Source organism: Mus pahari, chromosome 15, assembly GCF_900095145.1.
Source record: "Mus pahari chromosome 15, PAHARI_EIJ_v1.1, whole genome shotgun sequence".
Lineage (NCBI taxonomy): Eukaryota > Metazoa > Chordata > Mammalia > Rodentia > Muridae > Mus > Mus pahari.
In genome coordinates this window covers 64,964,176-64,986,510 of record NC_034604.1, presented here as the reverse complement: position 1 = coordinate 64,986,510, position 22,335 = coordinate 64,964,176, and the positions used below count along the sequence as shown (strand labels likewise).

At 34.8% G+C, this 22,335-nt stretch overlaps 1 protein-coding gene across 1 annotated transcript in view; it reads left to right on the top strand.

The window, feature by feature from the left end:
- Window positions 1-22,335, top strand: part of Dcc (DCC netrin 1 receptor) — a 1,087,105-nt gene that overhangs the window by 781,889 nt on the left and 282,881 nt on the right. Inside the window, exons 10-12 of the mRNA XM_029546911.1 lie at window positions 5,222-5,370; window positions 7,146-7,284; window positions 12,296-12,345. Of these exons, the coding sequence (XP_029402771.1) occupies window positions 5,222-5,370; window positions 7,146-7,284; window positions 12,296-12,345 (338 nt within the window). The remainder of the gene's footprint in view (window positions 1-5,221; window positions 5,371-7,145; window positions 7,285-12,295; window positions 12,346-22,335) is intronic.

Below are 22,335 nucleotides of genomic sequence, written 5' to 3'. Positions count from 1 at the left end.
TACACAGAGTAGAAAGATTTCAAAGAAATATTACTAAAGCTGTTAACTACAGGATTAAAAAATCAAGAGGCAATCAAAGCATGCACTTTATTATCAATAATTGTGAGTAGTTTCAAAAAGGAGTTGCATATAAAATGTTCTTTTGCAAATCATTGGCAGTAGAAATTTCTGCTAAAAGGAAGAGAACTTTGCATGTAAAATCCATTCAGATCACTACAGATTTCTTAGATTGCTTGTTATCATCCTTAAAACTCACCCCAAATCACTTTTAAATTATTAAGCAGATAAAGAGAGTCATCCTCAGATTTCCGTCCTGACTTGAGGGTATATGGCTTATGGATCCTTATTTGAATGACAACACATACCATGCCTTTTTAATTTTTTTTTTCAGAATGAGGCATTTCTTTGGTTCTCCAAGAGTAATAGCTGTTAAATTGACAATTTAGGAACATTAGAAATCATTGTACTTTACAGTCATTTAAAAGAAAAAAACTTTAAATATTCAGATGTTCAACTACATATTCGCTGACACTAACATTTGTCTTCATTTCAGATTTCCAGCTGAGAACCATCAGTGTAATGGCTGAAAGACATTAGCTCAGCCAGTGTTCCCTGGGCTGTGGCATGCCTTTATCTTCCTTAACTATTTCCTTGAAACCTTTAGGCTCATATTCTTGTTTGGGACCAATTTTTGAAAGTCCCAAGATTTTAGATTACACAGACTGGATAAAAAAATATAAGTTAGGCTTTTGGTATTTAGAAAACCATATAGTAGCCAGATACTTTGAAAGATATGACAAAGAAAAGGAAAGGATACAAAAGAATAACTGTACATATGTTATATAACTTCTTGCTCAAGAGTGTAACATTTAAAACACTATTGAGTATGACCAGATGAACTTGTATGACCAGATAAAATGCTTGTACCCGAAAAAGTAAAGAGGAGCTACTGTAAAGCCACATCAACTTCATAATTACTAGCCTTTGATGAAAAGTTGAAGATAGGTCTGAAGGGATGGCTCAGCTCTTGAGAGCATCCACTGCTTTTGCAGAGAACACAGGTTTAATACCCACTACCTGCATGGCACTTCACAAACTGTCACTCCATGTTCCAATAGCTTGAGCATTCTCTTCTGATGTCTAAGGGCAGCAAATACACATGTGGTGTACATGCAGACATGAAAGCAAACACTCAGAAGATAAATCATAATGATGATGATTAGTACATAAAGGTTGAGGATGTCTCTAAGGTGAATTGATTATCATTTCCCATCCTAACATAATTAACAACCAATAATTGTGATTGTAAGAGAGTAAATCCTGGGATTTTTAACACATTTGTTATTTCCATTCATAGACTCATGAACCCAGAAGATGGAAACTCTGGACACACACCTTCAAATATTCATTTACAGTTTTTTTTTTTTAAATGGTCTTAGAGCTTTACTGTAGACATATAGAGAGAAAGAGAGAAGGCAAAAAGGAAAGAGAGGGGAAGGTCATGGCCATGTGGAGACAATGGGGGGGGGAGGAAAGGGGAAGGAGAGCTAGAGATGAGAGTAAGAAAGGTAAGAAAGCTCTCTTAAGAGAGCTTAAGAGAGTCATTTACAGTTTTGATAAAATGAATCCCCCATCAGAAAGTTCATAAATTACTTGATAACAAATACAGATAATAAGGAATTAGGGAAGAATACCATACTTCCCGGGGGTCATCCTGCCATCTATAATCAATTTATTATAGTTCATTAAAACACGACTTCCTATCTCTCCATTTTTTTTTTATCTCTCCTATCTCTCTCCCTTTCTTAGCCCCCTACTTCCTTCTCCCTCCCATCCTATCCTTGGTATAATTTTATTGCATGTGGTTGAATTTAATGAAATATTTGACTAATATGTCACTTAAGGTTAATATACATCAAGGTCTTGCTATGAAATGCTTTGTTATCCTATAATACATATAACCATATTTAATCACAAATTTCTGTTCTCAGTGTAAAGAGTAACATCTAATATATTTCATTTACTCCACTGTAACTTTTTAACTTGTCCTTAGACACAGGTATTACATAGAATTTCTACCATACTACAATATTAACATTTTAAAATGTAGTTGGTTAGATTGACATTGATTGATGAGTTACTTTCATAGATTATGCCTCTGTCCTAAAGTCATTTCATTATTTGAAGAAATAGGTAACTTCTACTGAGATGGAAAGAAATTAGATGCAGCTTGCCACAAATTATTGTCCAAGGGGATCAGTATTAAACACATCTTGGAAATGATGAACAGTTAAACCCATTAAGTTTCTTGACTGACATACTAAAATGTAATGATAGGGAAGGCTGGAACTGTTAACTGTATTGATTTCACATATAATACTGGATTTTGAATATTTGTGAGTATTACTTTTTCTCTTCATTGTAGCTGATATGCACATGTCATGAATGTGAAACCACATAAACTATATTTTAACATATTTTCTAGAAAAGTATCTAACACAAACATAATTGTTTTGCATTCATTCTTATGTATGAATAAATATACACCCATAACTCACAAGCAAGAACATATTATCCATATATATAAATAGGGCCATAATTAAAAACTAAAATACTACAAACTCTTACAATTCAATTTGTGGCACTACTGTGAAGAACAAACACTTAACACTCATCAGAATGCCCAGTGACACCAGGAAAGGAGCTAATTTAATCTCATTCAGAGTATGGAATTTTTTGTTTTTGTTTTTCAAGACAGGGTTTCTCTGTGGAGCCCTGGCTGTCCTGGAACTCACTCTGTAGACCAGGCTGGCCTCGAACTCAGAAATCCGCCTGCCTCTGCCTCCCGATTGCTGGGATTAAAGGCGTGTGCCACCACTGCCCGGCCCAGAGTATGGAATTTTGATGAGAACTATGCTTAATTGGTTTTATTTTTTCTAAATAAATATATTCAGTTATTTAAGGCTCTAATGTTTTAATATATGAGAATATCTATGATATTCTTCCCATGTTATAAAACCTTCAGTTGTATTTTAAGGTAGACTAAGATATAAGATAATGTCTTAGTATTGAGACTTCACCCTAGCAAAGAAAGTGTTCACCATTGTCAGGCAGCCAGTGAAAGACACACTTGAAACAAACACTCCGAATGGTCCTTGGCACTTCTGGTGTCTGTTATATCTGCTTGGAATTCTCCTAAACGTCCATGCCCAGGCCTTCAGTGAGTAGAGTCCAATGGCCATTAGCAATGTAGACAAATACAACTGATGAATAAATGAGCGTTGGCACTACCCGTGGCAACTAGGTCCAAGTTAGGATAGTAACAGCCTGGTGTTCTGTAATCAACAGCATTTAATAAGCATAAATATCAATTACAAAGCACAAGGCCTCACACATATTCCACATATACCTTATGCTCATCATGATTCTAAAGACATCAGTGATCAGTTGTATTAAATAATCACCTCAATTGTCTAATCAGTAAGGACTACACGACATAATATGCTTAGGTTATTCAGTAATGACAGGGTTGGTAATTTCACCAGGAATCTCATCCATGTGAAACAACATTCTAAAACAATGCCTGTGTAGGAAAGTAAGCTTTGTGCTTAACCTGATGACACAGTAGTTGCTTCAATTATTAGAAAATTTAGGTAGCGCTTTACATATTTTTACTGGAAATGTAATGACAGTAAGTAACAGCAGCTAAAACCAGCTGGAGGGAACACCTCATTTCATTCTCAGGGCTTATAAGTGCCAACTGCATATATCCCTACAGTGTATTTCTTTACGATGCCTGCTGGAAATGGCTATGGATTTGGCATATCTTATTCTCCGGTTCCCAAGCCTCAAGATTGGCTTCCCACGAAGTTGATGATTGTTTTCTATGAGTGATATGTGGACATGCACCTTGTCTCTTCCTTGTACAGCCTCTGATCTGATGGGAAGGCTTCCCAGCGGACACTGGCAGATCCTCACATGCTTCCTTCAGGGTGGAGGAGTGATCCATAACTTCTCATCCCTCAGTGAGAATCCCAGGATGTTGTCAGAAGCCATTCTTAACACCTTTTGTTTCTCTGCAAAGTTTCCACCCAGTGCTTAAGGAGTCAGAGTTAGGTGAAAGCAATTTCGCTATAAACAAACAAAAAATGAAAACAACAATAACAACAAACATACTCACTAAAGGATTGATGCATTTGGATTATATATTTCCACCCCATTGTGAGACAACTGAAGAAAAACTAACGAAAATCAGTTCCTCCTTTATTCCAATGCATACATGTCAGTTTCCCAGGTTCCTAGATCTATTTCACCCCAGGAAACCAAGACAGAGAGCCTTAAATATCTGTCTCAAAATTTTAAATATTACATATTCAGCACATTTCTTAACCAAATTACAAATTAATTGTAGTGTTTATCCCTTGTCTTTTACTTTCTTCATTTGAGGAATAACAGATTGTAATTCAGAAAGAAACCCTCTTGAAACATTTCCATTTATTCCAAATATTAGATGCAAAACCAGATTGAAATATTGGCTTTTAATTACAGAGAAATCTGAAAATTTGTGACTCTTCAAACCCAACTGAACAGAAGGGTTTTGATTATAGATAATGGTTCTGTGCTATCTAATTTCATTAGTAAGCAAATTACTTATCTTTGATTAAGAAATGGTTATGAGAGAAAATGGAAAAGTTAAACTGAAAATGAATTCATTTATAAAAAGTTAAAGGAACCAGAATCTGCTACAAGATAAATCGCTGACCTTAAGATAATGAGATAAATTATGCATAAGCGTGTTGTTTATTTAATTAAACAAATCATAATATTAAAATTATAAGTATTGTATTGAATTTTTTTCTTTTGGCAGCTATTAGCAATATATGCACAAAAGCCTACTAGCAGAATTGAAACATTTCTATGTTAAATGTTTAGATTGAGAATCTTACTTCTTTCTGTCATTATCCTAATCATTTATACTCTGGCCAGTCTCTTTAGATATAAAATGAAATGAGTGAACCAATTTCTATAATCTTTTCTTTCAGACAAAATTATTTACAGAAGTTTCATTATTGTACCTTCATATTATATATTAACATTATTATTCCTTGTTATCCTAGAAATAGTGCAGATTAATTTTTTGTTCCTCAAACTATACAGAGTAAATATTTATTTGTTTCGAGAGAGCAAGTATCTTATCTGCATCAATTTCTTTCACATACAGTGCAAGTTCCAGGGCCAGTAGAAAACCTGCATGCTGTATCTACCTCACCTACCTCAATTCTTATTACATGGGAACCCCCTGCCTATGCAAATGGTCCAGTCCAAGGTTACAGATTATTCTGCACTGAGGTTTCTACAGGAAAAGAACAGGTGGGTAAGAAATGAGCCTCCTGCTATCTATCGCCAGCATAACTCTAGGCCAAAGACAAAGGGTGCTTGCCAGATTCTCATATAGTTCATCATTTAGCATTTCTATTGAATCACTGATTGTTTCCAAGTACTTGTTCCTGGAAATTCTAAACCATTTCATTGTGGTGTGTTGATGATGTAAACAACAATGGGGTGAAGTTCATTGGAAGAATCTGGTTCAAGTGTTGACTTTAGTAGCTCAGACCAACATGGATAACCATATCTAGTGCCCAGAGAGATTTCTTATCACTGCTCAGCCTGAGAATGATCTGCTTGTATTTAGGACATTATTCAAGCTTCCCTTTACACTCTCAGATGTAGATGTTTCATATCGTTCTGTCTTCTCTTCACCCTTACACTGTGACAATCTATTTCCTGGAATTACTCTTAGAAGCATATATTCCCCAACCACACTGGATTTTTATATTTTAACTATTAATTTAATAGAAATCTAAAAAGAGACATATGAGTTTTTCAACAGTAAATAAGTCTTCAAATAAATAATTAAATTCTAATAATGACATTTGACTATTTATATATATAGAATATGCATGAATATTGAGATACTCCCAAATTATATATATATATATATATATATATATATATATATATATATATATATATATATAGAGAGAGAGAGAGAGAGAGAGAGAGAGAGAGAGAGAGAGAGAAGTTAGAACTAGAGTACATATTATCAAGCATAGAATGATTTTTGTGCTTCCATATAGAATGTCTGATCAGGATTTGTCTTTTGAAACAAATATGCCAGAAATTTAAGTAGAAATATTAAAGATCTACTTCTTAGTTATGTATTGCATGAATTGCTTTTACATAATTAGTAATTCTGCTTTTTTCTTGGCTGTTCCCATTTAACTCTTCCTTTTAAGCAGTTTCCCATCCAAATTTTTTTTTAAAGATTTATTTATTTATTATATGTAAGTACACTGTAGCTGTCTTCAGACACTCCAGAAGAGGGCATCAGACTGCATTACGGATGGTTGTGAACCACCATGTGGTTGCTGGGATTTGAAATCAGGACCTTCAGAAGAGCAGTCAGTGCTCTTACCTGCTGAGCTATCTCTCCAGCCCCTCCCATCCAAATTTATACAAGTCTTTCTGTAGGTCACTTCAATAAACATAGGAGTTATATTGCCCAATGCTGATAATGATGATCTGGGTATCATATGTAAAACTAAAGACAGCTCCTTTAGCAAGTACTGGTTGTGATTTTTTTCAATGGCAGTCACCTTTACTACCTTCGCTCTGCAGTTATGAACTAGAGAAGAGGAGTTTCAATCTACACTCCAGCATTTTAGGGACATAAAACTAGCAGTAAATTGTCTGAGAGTTTCTGTATCTGTGGATATATTTCTTCGTGCAAGTTACAATCTGTGATTTCTTGACAAATTATTTAATTTGGGGCACTTCTGTTAGTCAGGGTTTTGATGGGGGTGGAATAACCCATACTGCTCAGTGCTCTGGGTGGTTTAAACAAATTGAATCTTAATGACTATAAAAACCGCACGATGATGTTTTAACATGGAGTCTGCAAAGTAGTTTAGACTTTAGTGAGGGAGTGTCTGACTCAAAGATGGTTTTACAGCAATTCATTAAAGGGCTAGAATGTGCTTCTATGAACGAGTGTCTAACGTTCAATTCACTGATTGTACAGAACGGCTGCCATTTCTGCTTTAATGTGCTTCCTTAATAACAATTCTGGCATTTTATGTCTCCAGAATATAGAGGTTGATGGACTATCTTATAAACTGGAAGGCCTGAAAAAATTCACGGAATATACTCTTCGATTCCTAGCTTATAATCGTTATGGGCCAGGAGTATCTACTGATGATATAACAGTTGTTACACTTTCAGACGGTAAGTGAGGAACAGTGAAATGTTACTCATATGTCTGTTGAGAAATGAAAAAAAAATGTTGCATATGTTATTGATTGTGTTGTAAGGGTTTTTTGAACTAATATTCTTTGTAGTGTTATATCACAAATAAAAAATATAGGCAATTTATTCACAGTACTGAACTCAAATTTAAATTTATGATTCAGTTACATACATTCAGTCAGGATGGATTAAAGGATAGTCACCAAACCAGGGCTACTGTGTAAGAGTTCAAATTATTCTTGTGCATGTATTTGTTCATTTCTATACATGTTACAAAGTAAGCACATTTATTAGTGTGTGGAATAATACAGATGGTAGTTTCTTTCATTTAGTTTCTTTATTTTTAAAAGACATAGATTAAAAGTATAAGTGATAGACTATATAGTTTAATTAGTAAATAAGCCCAAAGGATTTTTGTTACATAAACATGTACTTGAAATATTAAAAGTGAGTTTGAAGATGCACAACTTCATGTTCTCTTGCCTAACAAATGAAGATTAGACATATTTTTCAAAGGAAGTAAAAGGAGGAAGAATTCATAATGAAGATAAATGGATTTAACTGAACAGTGTCAGGAGAAGCTGGTTACCAAAGGAATAAATGATAATGAAAGCCTGGGAACGTTAATAAATATTACAGGCAAGTGTATGGTTTGGAATGGGACTATGGAGATTCAGGCAGGTGCATTGCAGAGATGTCCCCATGAATACTAAAAAGACTAAAGCCAGCTTGAGGCAGCATGGGTTCCCTGTAAGTATGTTTAGTTTTATAAATTATTGATATTTTGATTAAAACTGCCTTCAATTTCTGATTCTTGACCTAACAGTCTTTAATCTGGGAATGTATTGACGTGAATAGCTTACAGAATGTCAGTGGCAAGAAGAAAGACATGAATGTTTTTAAGGATATTCCAAAGAGAACACAGGCTAATGCTCATTTGCAATTTCACTTAAAAGGGTATTTTAATGTTAGGCCACTTCAGTATTAATTTTAATGTAATTCTTCTAGCCAACTGTCTGATTCTGTTATTCAAGGCAGAACAGAATATGCACTGGCTGAATAAATTACTTTATAGCTTATAATTATAAAAATAAAAGAAAAACAAATGAAAATGAGTATTTTACATAATTTATGTAGATTTCATTCACACTCTGAACTGTCTTATTCTCCACTTTGATTTTAAATGTCATAAGTGAGAAAGATAGATTGTTACTCATTAGTCCAAGAATTATCTTCTGGAAATGCAGCAGTGCCTATAAAATTGTCTGTCATTGATAAAGAAACTCTATGACTATCACCTCAAGTAAATGTAGTTTTTGGAAAATTACTAAATTTTCTTTATTAGATGCATTTGATAAGAGAAATGAGGGATTGTGAGATACTACTGTCACAACCTTTACCTTCCAATAAAACATGTGCTTTTGGCTTTCACCTTGCCAGTACTGATTTCCCTTCTGTCAGCTTCAACTCAGGCTTTCTTCTCTGCTATCCTCTGTTATTCATGCTGAAGCCAAACTCTAGAAACCAATAAACCAAGCAACCAACTAACAAAAACATGGCAGCGTTTTGTGATAAATGCCTCAGATTAGTATGTTTGTAAAGGGTATACATTAAACATCATGAGTAAGTTTCATTGATGAATAAATGAACATGGCAGCATGTATTTCTCATAAATAAATTCAAATGCCTGATTTATTGAGGTGCCTTAGGCAGTATGGAATGGGATCTATCCTCATCTTAATACGTTTAAAGCAATTGGCTCTACCATATTGAGAAAACTCTCTGACACCCTCTCATCAGCTTAATGATGTACTGTCAGTGATGTCTTCACATTTTGAAGATAAACATTTCCTCCCTCTGTACAACTATGAAAGATAAAATTAGGCATGGGAGTGTGTGTTGTGCTCACGTCCATTCAGCATTTAATCCTGTCTATTATTGGTTGGCAACTGCAATACTGAAGAATAACTCTCTACTTGCACTGCCACCAGAACAACCCGCATGCTGTCTATGGAAAGTAAAAGTTTTCTATTGCAGAAAATTAACAAATAAATCAACACCATGAAAGTAAAGATTTTTGAGAGTTTCATTATATCAATTATCAACATTTAATAAAAATAATTTTGATGCTTCTAACATTGTCATTGTCATACATATTGATTTCCTCAGTTTGGTTTTGGTGTATTAGAAATTGGAAGTTAATGGCTATTAAAAAAAAAAAAAATAGTGGCCTGTGAACATGTCACATCACTTACAGACACAGACCCCTGACCAAATAATGAAATCTAGCCTTCCTCCAAAATTCAATCATTAGCAGTTGCTACAAATTCAAATTATAACTGAAACACTTTGCTTTAAAAAGAAAATATGTTTTAAAGCGTTTGTGACATTACGTGAGGTAAAGCAAGAGTATACTCCAAGTTTCACCAAGGGTAAAAATTGAAATTGTACTTGGGCCATAAATAAGTTAGTTATACTCGAAGACTGACTGTTAACTTAAAAAGTCATCATTATTAACATTGGAAGAAGTTAAGACACACATAAGCCACCCAACAGAATCTCTGGATGTGCACACCCAGCAAAGCATGCTTTACTCCCCCTCTGTCTGAAACCAGTGAAGTTCACAGCCAAATTAAAATGATTCAGTAATGACGGTTACATGGTTTCCAAGATGACAATAAATTAATTGTTTAAACAAAGTTTGTAGTTTTCTGAAGAAACCCTGGCATACTCTACATAGAATTTATGTTGGAGTGATGACAAAATTTAAAGTTATGCTTACCAATTGGAGAATGTAGCTTTAAGCCTTCGTATATGTCCTCAGGGGCAGACAAACTTTAACAAGGACCAGTTAACCTTTGAAAGGAAGGATTATATTTAAGGAGTTTTAGCTTGAAATATATTTTAAAAAAATAAAAATAAAAATAAATAAATAAATAAATAAATAAATAAAAAGAGAGCAAAGTTTGGGAAGCCAGTTAGCAGTATTAGAGCAGGCCTGTTCCACTTGGACAGGTCCCAGCTGGGTAAATGTTACATTGTTACCAGCAAGTAAAAGGAAGATGAATAACCTACAGAAAGCATCAGAGAAGGGTCAAACAATAGGAAACACCTACTTTCCCAGGCATGCTTGACTAAGTGCCCACAGAAGTAGGATGTTTCTAAGCTTTTGCCTAAGTGACAGCTCAGAGATGTTGAAAAAAATCAGTAAGGAAGAAAGATCACTGCAGATCGTGGTCTCTGTTGGCCACGTGAAATGATTTACTCTATTTGGGAGGTTATTTTTTATGATTTTTAAAATTGATTGATAAGTGCTTTTTAGACATTTTTACCTGGTAAAAATATTTATATGAAAAATGGGATAAAATAAAAAATAAAATAACTTTTATTACTACCTCATAATATTTCTGCTAATTAATTTACTATTTCAATCTATGCTTCTTGGATTTACACATAAACGTAACAGTATCCTTCACTTTGATAATTAAAATTAAAATTTAGAAAACATTTGGACATGTGAACACTATATTCCATTACTTCATTAAAAATCATAATATTAACTAAAACAGCTGAGGTGTTCCCTAGCTTATGGAATGATATTAAAGAATAATTAGTGATTTAATTAACACATGACTCTGAAATTTTATCACAGAATATATTGGCTGCAATCTTTATCAAACTCTAATAGGTTCAAATCAAAACAACAATTTTCAATTTCCATCATGTTCATTAAACTCCAGGAACCAATCCTTTAGGTCTTCCTTTCTCTCCTACTCACTGATTCCATAAGTATTAATCAGTTGTCAATTTGAGGAATATGGAAATTAGTCAGGAATATCACATGTCCTGAAGGTGAAAAACTTTTAGACAAAAACGAGGATAGGACATACCTAAATTCAAGTCAAAATACTAGTGCCATATTTAAAAAATAAACAAATAAACCAAGTAACAACAAAAATCTACAAACACCATTCAGTTTACATGAAAAAGAATTTACGTGTGCAGAATGGCACAGGGACTTGTTAAAATGCATGAGTAGCCCAGTCCTGTCACATTCACAGATGTGTCATAAGTAAAAATAAGGACAATTCATTTAATAAACATTGACACTATGAAGTCATTGATTACTCTTCCTGGTGCTATGGTGGGCAGGAAGCCTTGTTTATTTGCAGTTCAACTCTGAGAACTAGAACATTTCTAGATACATAGCGGCTAGCCAGTCAATGGTTGTCTTCAAATTGCTCCCATGCCTGAAAACATACACTTTGAATTTAGTAAATATTCATTATAACTACCAAAAGGGAGCTGTGTATGTCCCTTCTGACATAAATATTTTTTTAAAATAAAACAATTTAATAAAATAATTTAATAAGAAAAAAATAATGAAATAGCCAGAAAATTCTGAATGAAAATTAAAATGGGTCTTTTCTTAATAGAATCTATGGGCTGAACACTACTGGGGAACCTGCTAGCTTTTACATAATAAAAGTTTAATTATAAACAGCTAAACAAACAAAAGGCCATTTCCTTCCTTTTACTCTGTAGGAGGAGATAATAATGATTGCATTATAGGAATTGAGCAGCCCAGGTGTCTATTTCTTATATATTCCACCATAAAATGATGCAGATCCTGAAGAATCACAGTGCAATAATCATTGAAAAATCTTCCCTGTTTTCATAGTTCCTACCAGGAGGTTATCACAAAGCTGGGATTAGATGTTATTATTTGCTATCCTACCTGGTGCTCTTTTGTAAAATAGTTTGGGGGACTCAGTAGATGGTTAACTAACTCACCTAGCCCATGAGATAAAAATAAGTGTTTATTTCTCTTCTCTCTAAGAATATTGAACAGGGCCACCTACTTGCATCAACTTACCGAATTCTCATTATACAATTTGAAAAAGATAGACTTTCTCTTTGCATCAGTGGGCTAGACTTTCTTTGGCAAGGCTTTGGCAGTAACCATCACACCTTGTTTCATTCCTTTCAGTGCCAAGTGCTCCACCTCAGAACATCTCACTGGAAGTGGTTAATTCAAGGGTAAGTCAACCAATGGATATTATTTTACTCCCTATTATGCACATATTCCATTTACCATACTGCCAACTAAGTACAGGTATGTTCTGGAGAAAGGCATTTTCTTTGACTAGAGATAAATACATACATTCATAGAAATAAAGAACTTTGCTTCTGGAATCACATATGATTTTGTAAGTATTGGAGTGCTTGATGGCCATTCTAACAGGAAGCAAGCTTATGTTTCTTATCTATATCTACTAATAGAGACATAAATCTAGTATTCGGTTGTACTATTTTAATTCAGAAAAAAGTTAAGGCAATATACAGTTCAGTAATCTTTTTTTTTTCTCAATTTAATCTTTTAATTGAAACTTGATTCAATTTATTCTGACTGTTGCTTTATTTCCCAGAACTTCTCCCACATCCTCCCTGCCTCCTCACCTCAATAACTATCCTTCTTATGCCTTCTCTAGCTCTCCTTAGAAAAGAAACAAGCAAATAAAAACTCAAACAAACCAGAATTAAATGAGTAAATAGTACAGTGAAAAAGACATAACACATACACACAGAGACACACATAAACCAAACCTGAAAAAAAAAACCAAATTGGAAGCTATGGTATCCAAGCACAAGAAGTGAGGGGTAAAAAAAGATATCCAACAAAACAATATAAGGCAAAAAAATCTACAAAAACATAACAGTTTTGTTTTATTCTTATAGCATGAGCTACAAATATTGTTTACATACCCAGTAAGAGTCCCGTGGAAGAAACTTTTTTTTTCTTGACAAGCAGTTGTCTACTGGAGATAGCTTCTTACTTGGCATCAAGATCTTACGTTTAATTTCCAGTTTCAGAATTGGGTCCATTTTAAATTTGGACCTATCCAGGCCCCATACAAGATGCCACAGTCTCTGTGAGTTCACATGAGTGTCAGTCCTCTTAGATCTGAAAGACACTAACTCCTAAAAGTTCTCTACCTCCTTCTGAATAGCTCTTTGAACCTTGAGGGGAGGGATTGGATGAATGATCTTGCAGCCTCTGCACGTTGTCTAGTTGTAAGTCTCTGTATTATTGTCTTTCTCCTAAGGAAGGATGCTTCTCTGATAATAGCTGAGTGGATGACTGATCTATATGTGTAGTATCAGAAGGTCCTTGGAAGCCATTTTATTGCTATGTTCTTTTATCAGGATAATAGTATTTGTGTTTCTTCTACATCCATGACCTATCCAATCTCAGATTCTTGGACACCTGAGTAGTGTCCGAGATGGGTTTCATATCATAGAGTGGGCCTTAAGTCCAATCGTGAAATGGTTGGTTATTGCACAACATTTGTGCCACTACTGCAGGAGTGTTTCATTCAAGCAGGTCACAATTTTAGATAAAAGGCTTTAGATCAGAGTGGGCATTTATCGTTTTTCTGTGGTAATGATACAGAGTACCTCCCAGCATCATGGGAACTGTATGTTATAGTAATTATGTAAAACGATATATTTTTTTCTTCAGCAACAAGGCCTTGCCATTAGTTTCTGGAGAGAACTCAATAGCTGTGACAGTACTATAGTCTGAGTGGTTGGATGGGCCCATAGGACCCTTTGTGTCAACTCAATTGTACGCAACCTAGCCTAGGCACTGGACGTCATCACTTGGGGCTTTGTTTCCCTCCTTATTTGATGATTTCATTTAAATCTCTTTCATATATGTATTCATTTTTGGAAGCTTTTAACAGCATCGTGTATTATATGATGCCTCAAATAGCCTTCGGTGTTAACTGTTCTTTAGCATATCCTCGCCTGTAACCCCCTCTTCTCTCCTCTTCTTCATTTGATCCTCATATTCCCTGCTCCCCATTTCTCTCTAATTATATTTCTATTTCTCCCCTTTTGAGTGACCCTTCACTCTCTTTTAGTCCTTTATTTTATTCCTAATTTCTGTGGCAATTCATACTAAATAACAAAGGTTTATAGCTCACATCCATATATAAGAGAATAACATCATATTTTTTATTTTCAAATGAAATAACATAACATGGTTGTTTAGCATAATTAACAAAGGTTTATATCTTGAATACATATATAAGAGAATAACACTATATTTGTTATTTTGGGTCTAGGTTAATCTCTCTTAGGATGTTTATTTTCTTAGTTTAATCTATTTACCTGAGAACTTTATGGTTTTCTTAAGAGCTGAATAATATTATATTGTGTAAATGTACCACATTTTCCTTATCCATTTATCTATTTATGAATATCTAGGCTGATTCCACTTTCTGGATATTATGAATATGGCAGCAAGGAACATGGTTGAGTAAGTGACTCTTGAGTAGAATGTAGCATCCTTTGGGTATAAGGCCAAGAGTTTTATAGCTGATTCCAATGTATTTCCAGCTTCCCAAGGAATCCCCATACTGATTTCTGTAGTCAGCTCAAAAGTTTACACTTCCACTAGTAATGGATTAGTGTTCCCCTTACCCCACATACTTATTAGTGTGAGCAAAATGGTTTTGAAGAACTTCTTAGATGAACTGTATATTTATATCATTCAAACCTTCCTGATTCTGTCTATTTTTAAACTTCTCCTGTGCACTCTCACAAATTCATAGTCTCTTCTTTAATTATTTCTCTCTCTGTGAATACATATATGTTCATATATCCAAGATAAACCACTAGATATCAAATATCATGTATAAGAACTATTTCATTCCCACAGAACCATGTGAAATTCAACCTTTGAACCTAATGCTAAGAAGAATTATATAATAGTGAGCAGAAAGATTTTAACAGCTACACCAGCCAGGACATATTTTGCTAGATAGTATCCCCTAGGCACAACAAAGGAAATGTACACATGAAATTTCAACAGTTATGGTTGCCAGACCAAGACCAATATTATGACAATTATTGATGTTACATTGTATACAGAAGAAACTGCACATGATGCCACCCTAGATGAAAAACTAAAAGTTGCCAGTTGATGGGGAATCCAGGAGTTTTATAAAGTTCCCACCGTTATCCTATGATGTCTATTATAAAATTCAGTGCCTTTCAGTCATGTTTTGCCAGTGTGAACTTCTGATTCATGCACATGAAACTTAGCATAGATTTCATAGAATCTCATCACTATTCATATATCATACACCTAATATATACATATATCTGTATATATTATATATGTATATATTATGTATACATGTATTAAGTATATATTATATATGTATATGTAATATACATATATTATATACATACATATATATACATATATATTAGGTGTATGATATATATTATATAATATATTATATACAATATATATAATATATATTATATATACTATATTATATATTATATATATTATATATATTATAATATACATATTATATATTATATATATTATATATAATATATTATGCACATGAAACTTAGCATAGATTTCATAGCATCTTATCACTATTCATACATCATACACCTAATATATACATATATAATATATATAATATATATATGTATATATTATGTATACATGTATTATGTATATATTATATATGTATGTGTAATATACATATATTATATACATACATATATACATATATATATGTTAGGTGTATGATATATGAATAGTGATAAGATGCTATAAAATCTTTGAGATATATATATATATATATATATATATATATGGACTATTTATACATTAAGATTTGATACATTTTGGGCCTTTTCAAATTCATTGCAACCATTGCTATTTAGTCTATATACACAGAGTATTTTGACAAAGAGATTAAGTATATAACAGAACCATTCCCATTAGAGTTTTGACTTCATTCTCTTATCACATATAATTTAAACTTCATCATACATATTTTTAATGTTCCCATTTCAGGTTAGCTTTGCAGTCAGACTGTGCTTTAGCCTTTCCATGAGGTTTAATGAGATTTCCTTCAAGTCATTCATTTTTGAAAAGAGGGAGGTTTAATAATAGGCTTAAATTAAATGAACCTAGGTCTAGTGATAAGGTCTCTGATTTTAATTTAGCTCATGGAAGTTGCCCTTACAGTTGGAATGGTTGATTAGTCAGAGGGCATGAATAGGTTCAATCCTGCCAGTAGGTGAACGCAATGTGTGATTTGATTTTGGAGATTGTAAAATGTTCACGTACATAAAAATATTCACTGGTATAGGTTTAAATATGTTTAAACTATATAAATGCAATTATTTTAATGTGAAATAACACACTGATATGACTAATTGGATTCAACATTATTTATCACGGTTAATGAGCAACAAACAATGGAAGTCCCTAAAGTGCAGCCTGTATTTTGTGCCTGGAAATGTGCTTGGCAATTCAACTATAATTTCATTTATGTGTTATAATTCTGTAAGTGCTGCTCATAAATGAATTACAGTAATATCAACTCTGAGCTTTTAAGAAAGGCAATAAAACACCATTATTTCCTAGGGTTTATTTATATTTTATGAACTCTAATCGAATAGTAAACAATTGAAAAATTCACCTTGAGAGTGATACATTCTTTGAAAAACTTAGGCACACCAACATGATAGTGAATGTGTTTGAGGGTATAGAAAGAGATGACCCAGAGCTAAGAACAGTAGAGAGACAGCTTAGCTTAGTGGAAGCTCAAAGTAATACATTGCTAGCAAATCTATCTCCTAGTGAAAATGGTTTGAAGACAAAATTTGACACAAATTATACACTGAGATTGGTCATCTACAAGGAGAAAGTGAGGGAAAAGAGATAATATGGCCTTACATTAGCTAGTAGTAGAATAGTTTAACCCTTCATTGCAGATGATAGATATAGTTAAGTAATGACAACCAAAAATTGCCATGGAAAGGAGATTAAAAATAGAAATAATGCTGAGAGTTAAGAGACAGAACAGAATGAATATTGGTTTGAGAATGTTTTTCTTTTTATTTAAATTTTATTTTATTTTTAATTTTTTTATTCCATATTCCATCCCCTCCCCCATGTTTGAGAGATCTTGGAAGTCCAGATTAATTGAGAGAGTTGGTACTCCTTTTTCCTCAGTTTCTTTCAGCCTTCCCTAATTCAACAGATCAACTGGTGTACTGGTTAGTTTTGTGTCAACTTGACACAGCTGGAATTACCACAGAAAAAGGAGCTTCAGTTGGGGAAATGCCTCCATGAGATCCAGCTGTAAGGCATTTTCTCAATTAGTGATCAAGGAGGTAGGTCCCTTGTGGGTGGTGCCATCTCTGGACTGGTAGTCTTGGTTCTATAAGAGAGCAGGCTGAGCAAGCCAGGGGAAGCAAGCCAGTAAAGAACATACTTCCATGGCTTCTGCATCAGCTCCTGCTTTCCAACCTGATTGAGTTCCATTCCTGCATCCTTTGGTGATCAACAGCAGTGTGAAAGTGTAAGCCGAATAAACCCTTTCCTCCCCAACTTGCTTCTTGGTCATGATGTTGTGTAGGAATAGAAACCCTGACTAAGACAACAGGGGTCAGCTGCTTCTGTCGATTGGTTGGGTGCAAATATCTGTGTCTGTCTCTTTTAGCTTCTTGTTGGGTCTCTCAGAGGGCAGTCATGATAGATCCATTTTGGTGAGTGCTTCATAGCCTCAGTAATAGTGTCAGGCCTTGGGACCTCCCCTTGAGCTGGATCCCATCTTGGGCCTGTCACTGGAACCTGCTTTTCCTCAGGCTTTTCTCCATTTCCATCCCTGTAGTTCTTTCAGACAGGAACAATTATGGATCATAGATGAGACTGTGGGATGGCAACCCCATCCCTCACTTGATGTCCTGTCTTCCTGCTAGAGGTGGACTTTAAAAATTCCCTCTCCCTACTGTCGGGCATTTCATCTGAGGTCCCTCCCTTTGAGTCCTGGAAGTCTCTCACCTCCCAGCCTGGAGAATGTTTTTCTTATAAGTGGAGGGGAAAATGTTTGATATTACATAAAAGGGAATTAAATGTTCAAGAGGAAATTTACTGCCTTGATAACTTTGGTTGTTTTCATTACAAACCTGTGAGATATTACAATTTCTAGAAATAACTCAGAGGGGAAATTTAACCATGCAGAAAATAGAATGGAAAAATACAAGTATGTAATTCTATTGGTAGACAAGATGTCACAGGACCTAGTAAATAAAGGCACAGTTTAGTCTTGGTAAGTAGAACCTATCAAAGAGGATAGTAGATTCTAGTCTTTTGGAAGCTGCAAAGATAGCCAGTTCAGAAAATGTCATCACTACAGTATAATGGCTAGCACAAGAAATTAGTCACAATGTGAAGATGGGAAGAGAGTGTCTGTGGTTATCCAACATTATATTGATCAATGCAAACATTTGTATGCTTCTGTAATTGTTGGACAAAAATAGATTAAGCATTTGAGACTATACTCATATTTAAAGTGAAACAACACTACAATTATACTTATTCTTCTTTCCATGACTAGCAACTTCATTCTTGGTATGGTGTTGTCAAAGAATTGATGAGGTTTGGGGGAGGGTGCATAATTTGCTGGGAAAAAGAACAAGAGCATTAGAAAGTTTAGAAAAACAAGGAGGCTCATTCTCTTAGTTTATCTGTTGCTCCAGGGAAATACTTACACATGAGCAACATAAAAGAGGAAGGGTGATTTTGCTCACATGTCCATGTGTATGTTATAGAGCGGCAGTACAGTAACAGGCACATGTCAGAAGTGGCCATGTTTCATGCACAGCAAAGAGCAGAGAGCTGCAGGTTAGCATACATTCTAGAACTAGCTTGCTCTCTATTTTTTTATTCAGTCCAAATCTCAGCCTGTGATATAGTGCTTGTGGCATTCAGTATGAGTTTTCCTACCATAAAAAACCAATTAAGAAAATATTTCACAAACATAGCCACAGTCCAACGTAATCTAGGCAGTTCCTCATTCAGATTCCCATCCCAGGTGGTTCTACATTATAATCATCAAGTCAACAATAAACAAACAGATCATCAACAAAAAAACCTAACCATCCACAATCTATGGTCTTTAAATTGCTAAGAACGTCAAATGAGGTAGAGGCATACTGGAACATGATAGATAATGAGAAATGTTTAGGTCAATGAATTGTTTTATTACTGCTACTTTCCAAAGTATCCTGAATCTTATAAAATCTCAGTTATATTCCCAGAACGACATAAAGAAGTGACACTGACTTGATAATAGGCTATGGCTGTTGATGAATTTACTTCACTACATCTTGGTGCTAAGTTTCATGCCAACGGGAAAGATATTAAGGAAAATATTTAAAAATCAAAATAAATCTTACCTTCAAGTAGTTTCTGATCTTTGTGGAGTTAGGTCCCAGGCAGAAGACTAGTTTTTGATCAATGCCCAGGACACAAGCTTACCCATCCTGGAAGTATTAGGAATGGGTTTAGCTACTAGGGGATGAGGCAGATCCATGTTTGCTAGGAAAATGGGAGAGTGAAGAAAAGACTTTGTTGCTTGGGGTGGAAAATGTAGTGTCATATTCTGGCTCATGATTTGAATATCTGGTCCTAAGAGGGGCCTTAGATAGAACTAATTTTGATAGGTCTAGAAAACAGAGGTAGAACAGGGATGAATGAAGTAGGTAGGACATGTGTGTGAGTGTGTGTGTGTGTGTGTGTGTGTGTGTTTGTGTGTGATCTCTTGATCCATTCTATATTTGTCTCCAGTTCAGCTCTCCTCCTCCCCATGTTGTATCTGCAATGACATTCTGCTAAGGCATTGATATAGTGAACCCTCTGAAACTGTAAAACCAAATGAAAAATTCCTCTACCTAATGCCTGGTATGTTGTCATAAATAACAGAAAAGTAACAAACACATCTACACTATCACTTTTCCCAAAATGAACCTTTTTGGAAGATTCTGTATCTCAAAATTATGTATTTTTCTCAAAAAAAAAAAAATTGGAAGAACTGCAATTTGTCAAGCGACCAAAGCTGATACCTCAGTAAACCTTAGGAAACTAACTTGAAATCTTGGGGCATTTCCAAATGTAATTATTTTTTTTCTAAATCTAAAGTTACAAAATGCATTCGTTATTGAAAGTTTTCAGGCAAAAATTGGAATTACAAAAATGAGCCATTATCTTAGCCCCCAAGGTTGGCTGGCAATCAAATAAAGCCTCTAATTATCTAGCAGCACTGTACTGGAACCATGTGGAAAGAGATGCTAAACACACAGCAAATGCAAATCATAATTTGAGGTACACATTTTATAATCAAATATTATTAATTTAAATAAGAAGCAAAGCTAAGCCTGGGTTACGTAAATTGGATGATTATAGAAGAAGTGTTGTCAGATAATAATATACCTGTCTAAACGTGAGAGCACCCTAAGGTATAGCTTCCACTGTAACCAAACTTGATATTTATATCACTTTCCCTCAGTCCTCTAAGTTTAATCTCCTTTTTTACAAAAAGCACTATGGTACACGCAAAGTTAGTGCAAAGGTGATTGTGATGACATTGAGGACAGACTGGATTAAGATTTCAGGAGTTCCAGAACTCCCATTTACAATGAGTTACAGGACATCTGTGTTATAGAGTGGCACATTATCTCAGAACCCGAATCCAAACAAACCAAAACAAAAAGGACCCCTGCTTTACTTAATCTTCTTGAATTCTAAATTTCATCTGATGCAGAGATAGTAATAGGTTTACTTTGATTATATGCTGTCTTCCCACACAGAACCTGATGGCCTTTTCCAAGTTGTTTGAACTGTCTGGCTTCCCACTGGAAAGCTCTTCATATGAGATTGGCACAGTCTATTTGATCTTCTCAAGTTTCCCAGACACCTTTCCGCAAATGCTCTTATGATTCCAACTGAGTTTTTCAAATACATTGAACATTTTGTAGGTGTTGGTATTCTGTCTGGACTCTACCCCCACAGTTACCTGGCAACAACCAGGTATGCTCCTCCCCATAGTTACATGGTAACAGCTAGGTAGGCTGGGCCCACTATAAAAGGAGCTGCTTTCACCCTGCTCACTCTCATACTTTATTATTCTTGCCTCTTGCTCCCTTGCTCCCCCTCTCTTCCCATTTCCTTCTCTCTTCTCTCCACATGGTCATGGCAGGCCTCTACTTCTCTACTCTCCCTCTCTCTGCCTTTCTCTGCCTCTACTACCCTCTTAACTCTCCTTCCCATGCCCTAAATAAACTCTATTCTATACAATATCTTTGTGTGTGGCTGGTGCCTCAGGGAAAAGGGATGCCTTTGCATGGTCCAGCTGAGACATCCCCTTCCCCCACACCTCACCACACCCCCATAGAACACCTCTTAATACCCCTTAATGTTTTGATAATCACAAAAGTAGTGGTGGGTAATATATTTTACACTTAAAAAAATCAGTATTTCCACCAACAATGGAGGAGTGTTCCTCTTTCTCCACATCCTCGCCAGTATCTGCTGACACCTGAATTTTTGATCTTAGCCATTCTGACTGGTGTGAGGTGGAATTTCAAGATTGTTTTGATTTGCATTTCCCTGATGATTAAGGATGTTGAACATTTTTTGAGGTGTTTCTCAGCCATTCGATATTCCTCAGTTGAGAATTCTTTGTTTAGTTCTCTGCCCCACTTTTTAATGGGGTTATTTGGTTTTCTGGAGTCTGTCTTCTTGAGTTCTTTATATATAATGGATATTAGTCCCCTATCTGATTTAGGATTGGTAAAGATCCTTTCCCAATCTTTTGATGCCCTTTTTGTCTTATTGACAGTGTCTTTTGCCTTACAGAAACTTTGCAATTTTATGAGGTCCCATTTCTCAATTCTTGATCTTACAGCACAAGCCTTTACAGTTCTATTCAGGAACTTTTCCCCTGTGCCCATATCNTCGAGGTTTTCCCCCCACTTTCTCCTCTATAAGTTTCAGTGTCTCTGGTTTTATGTGGAATTCCTTGATCCACTTAGACTTGACCTTAGTACAAGGAGATAAGAATGGATCAATTCTCATTCTTCTACATGAAAACACTCTGGAAATCAGTCTGGTGGTTCCTCAGAAAATTGGACATAGTACTACCA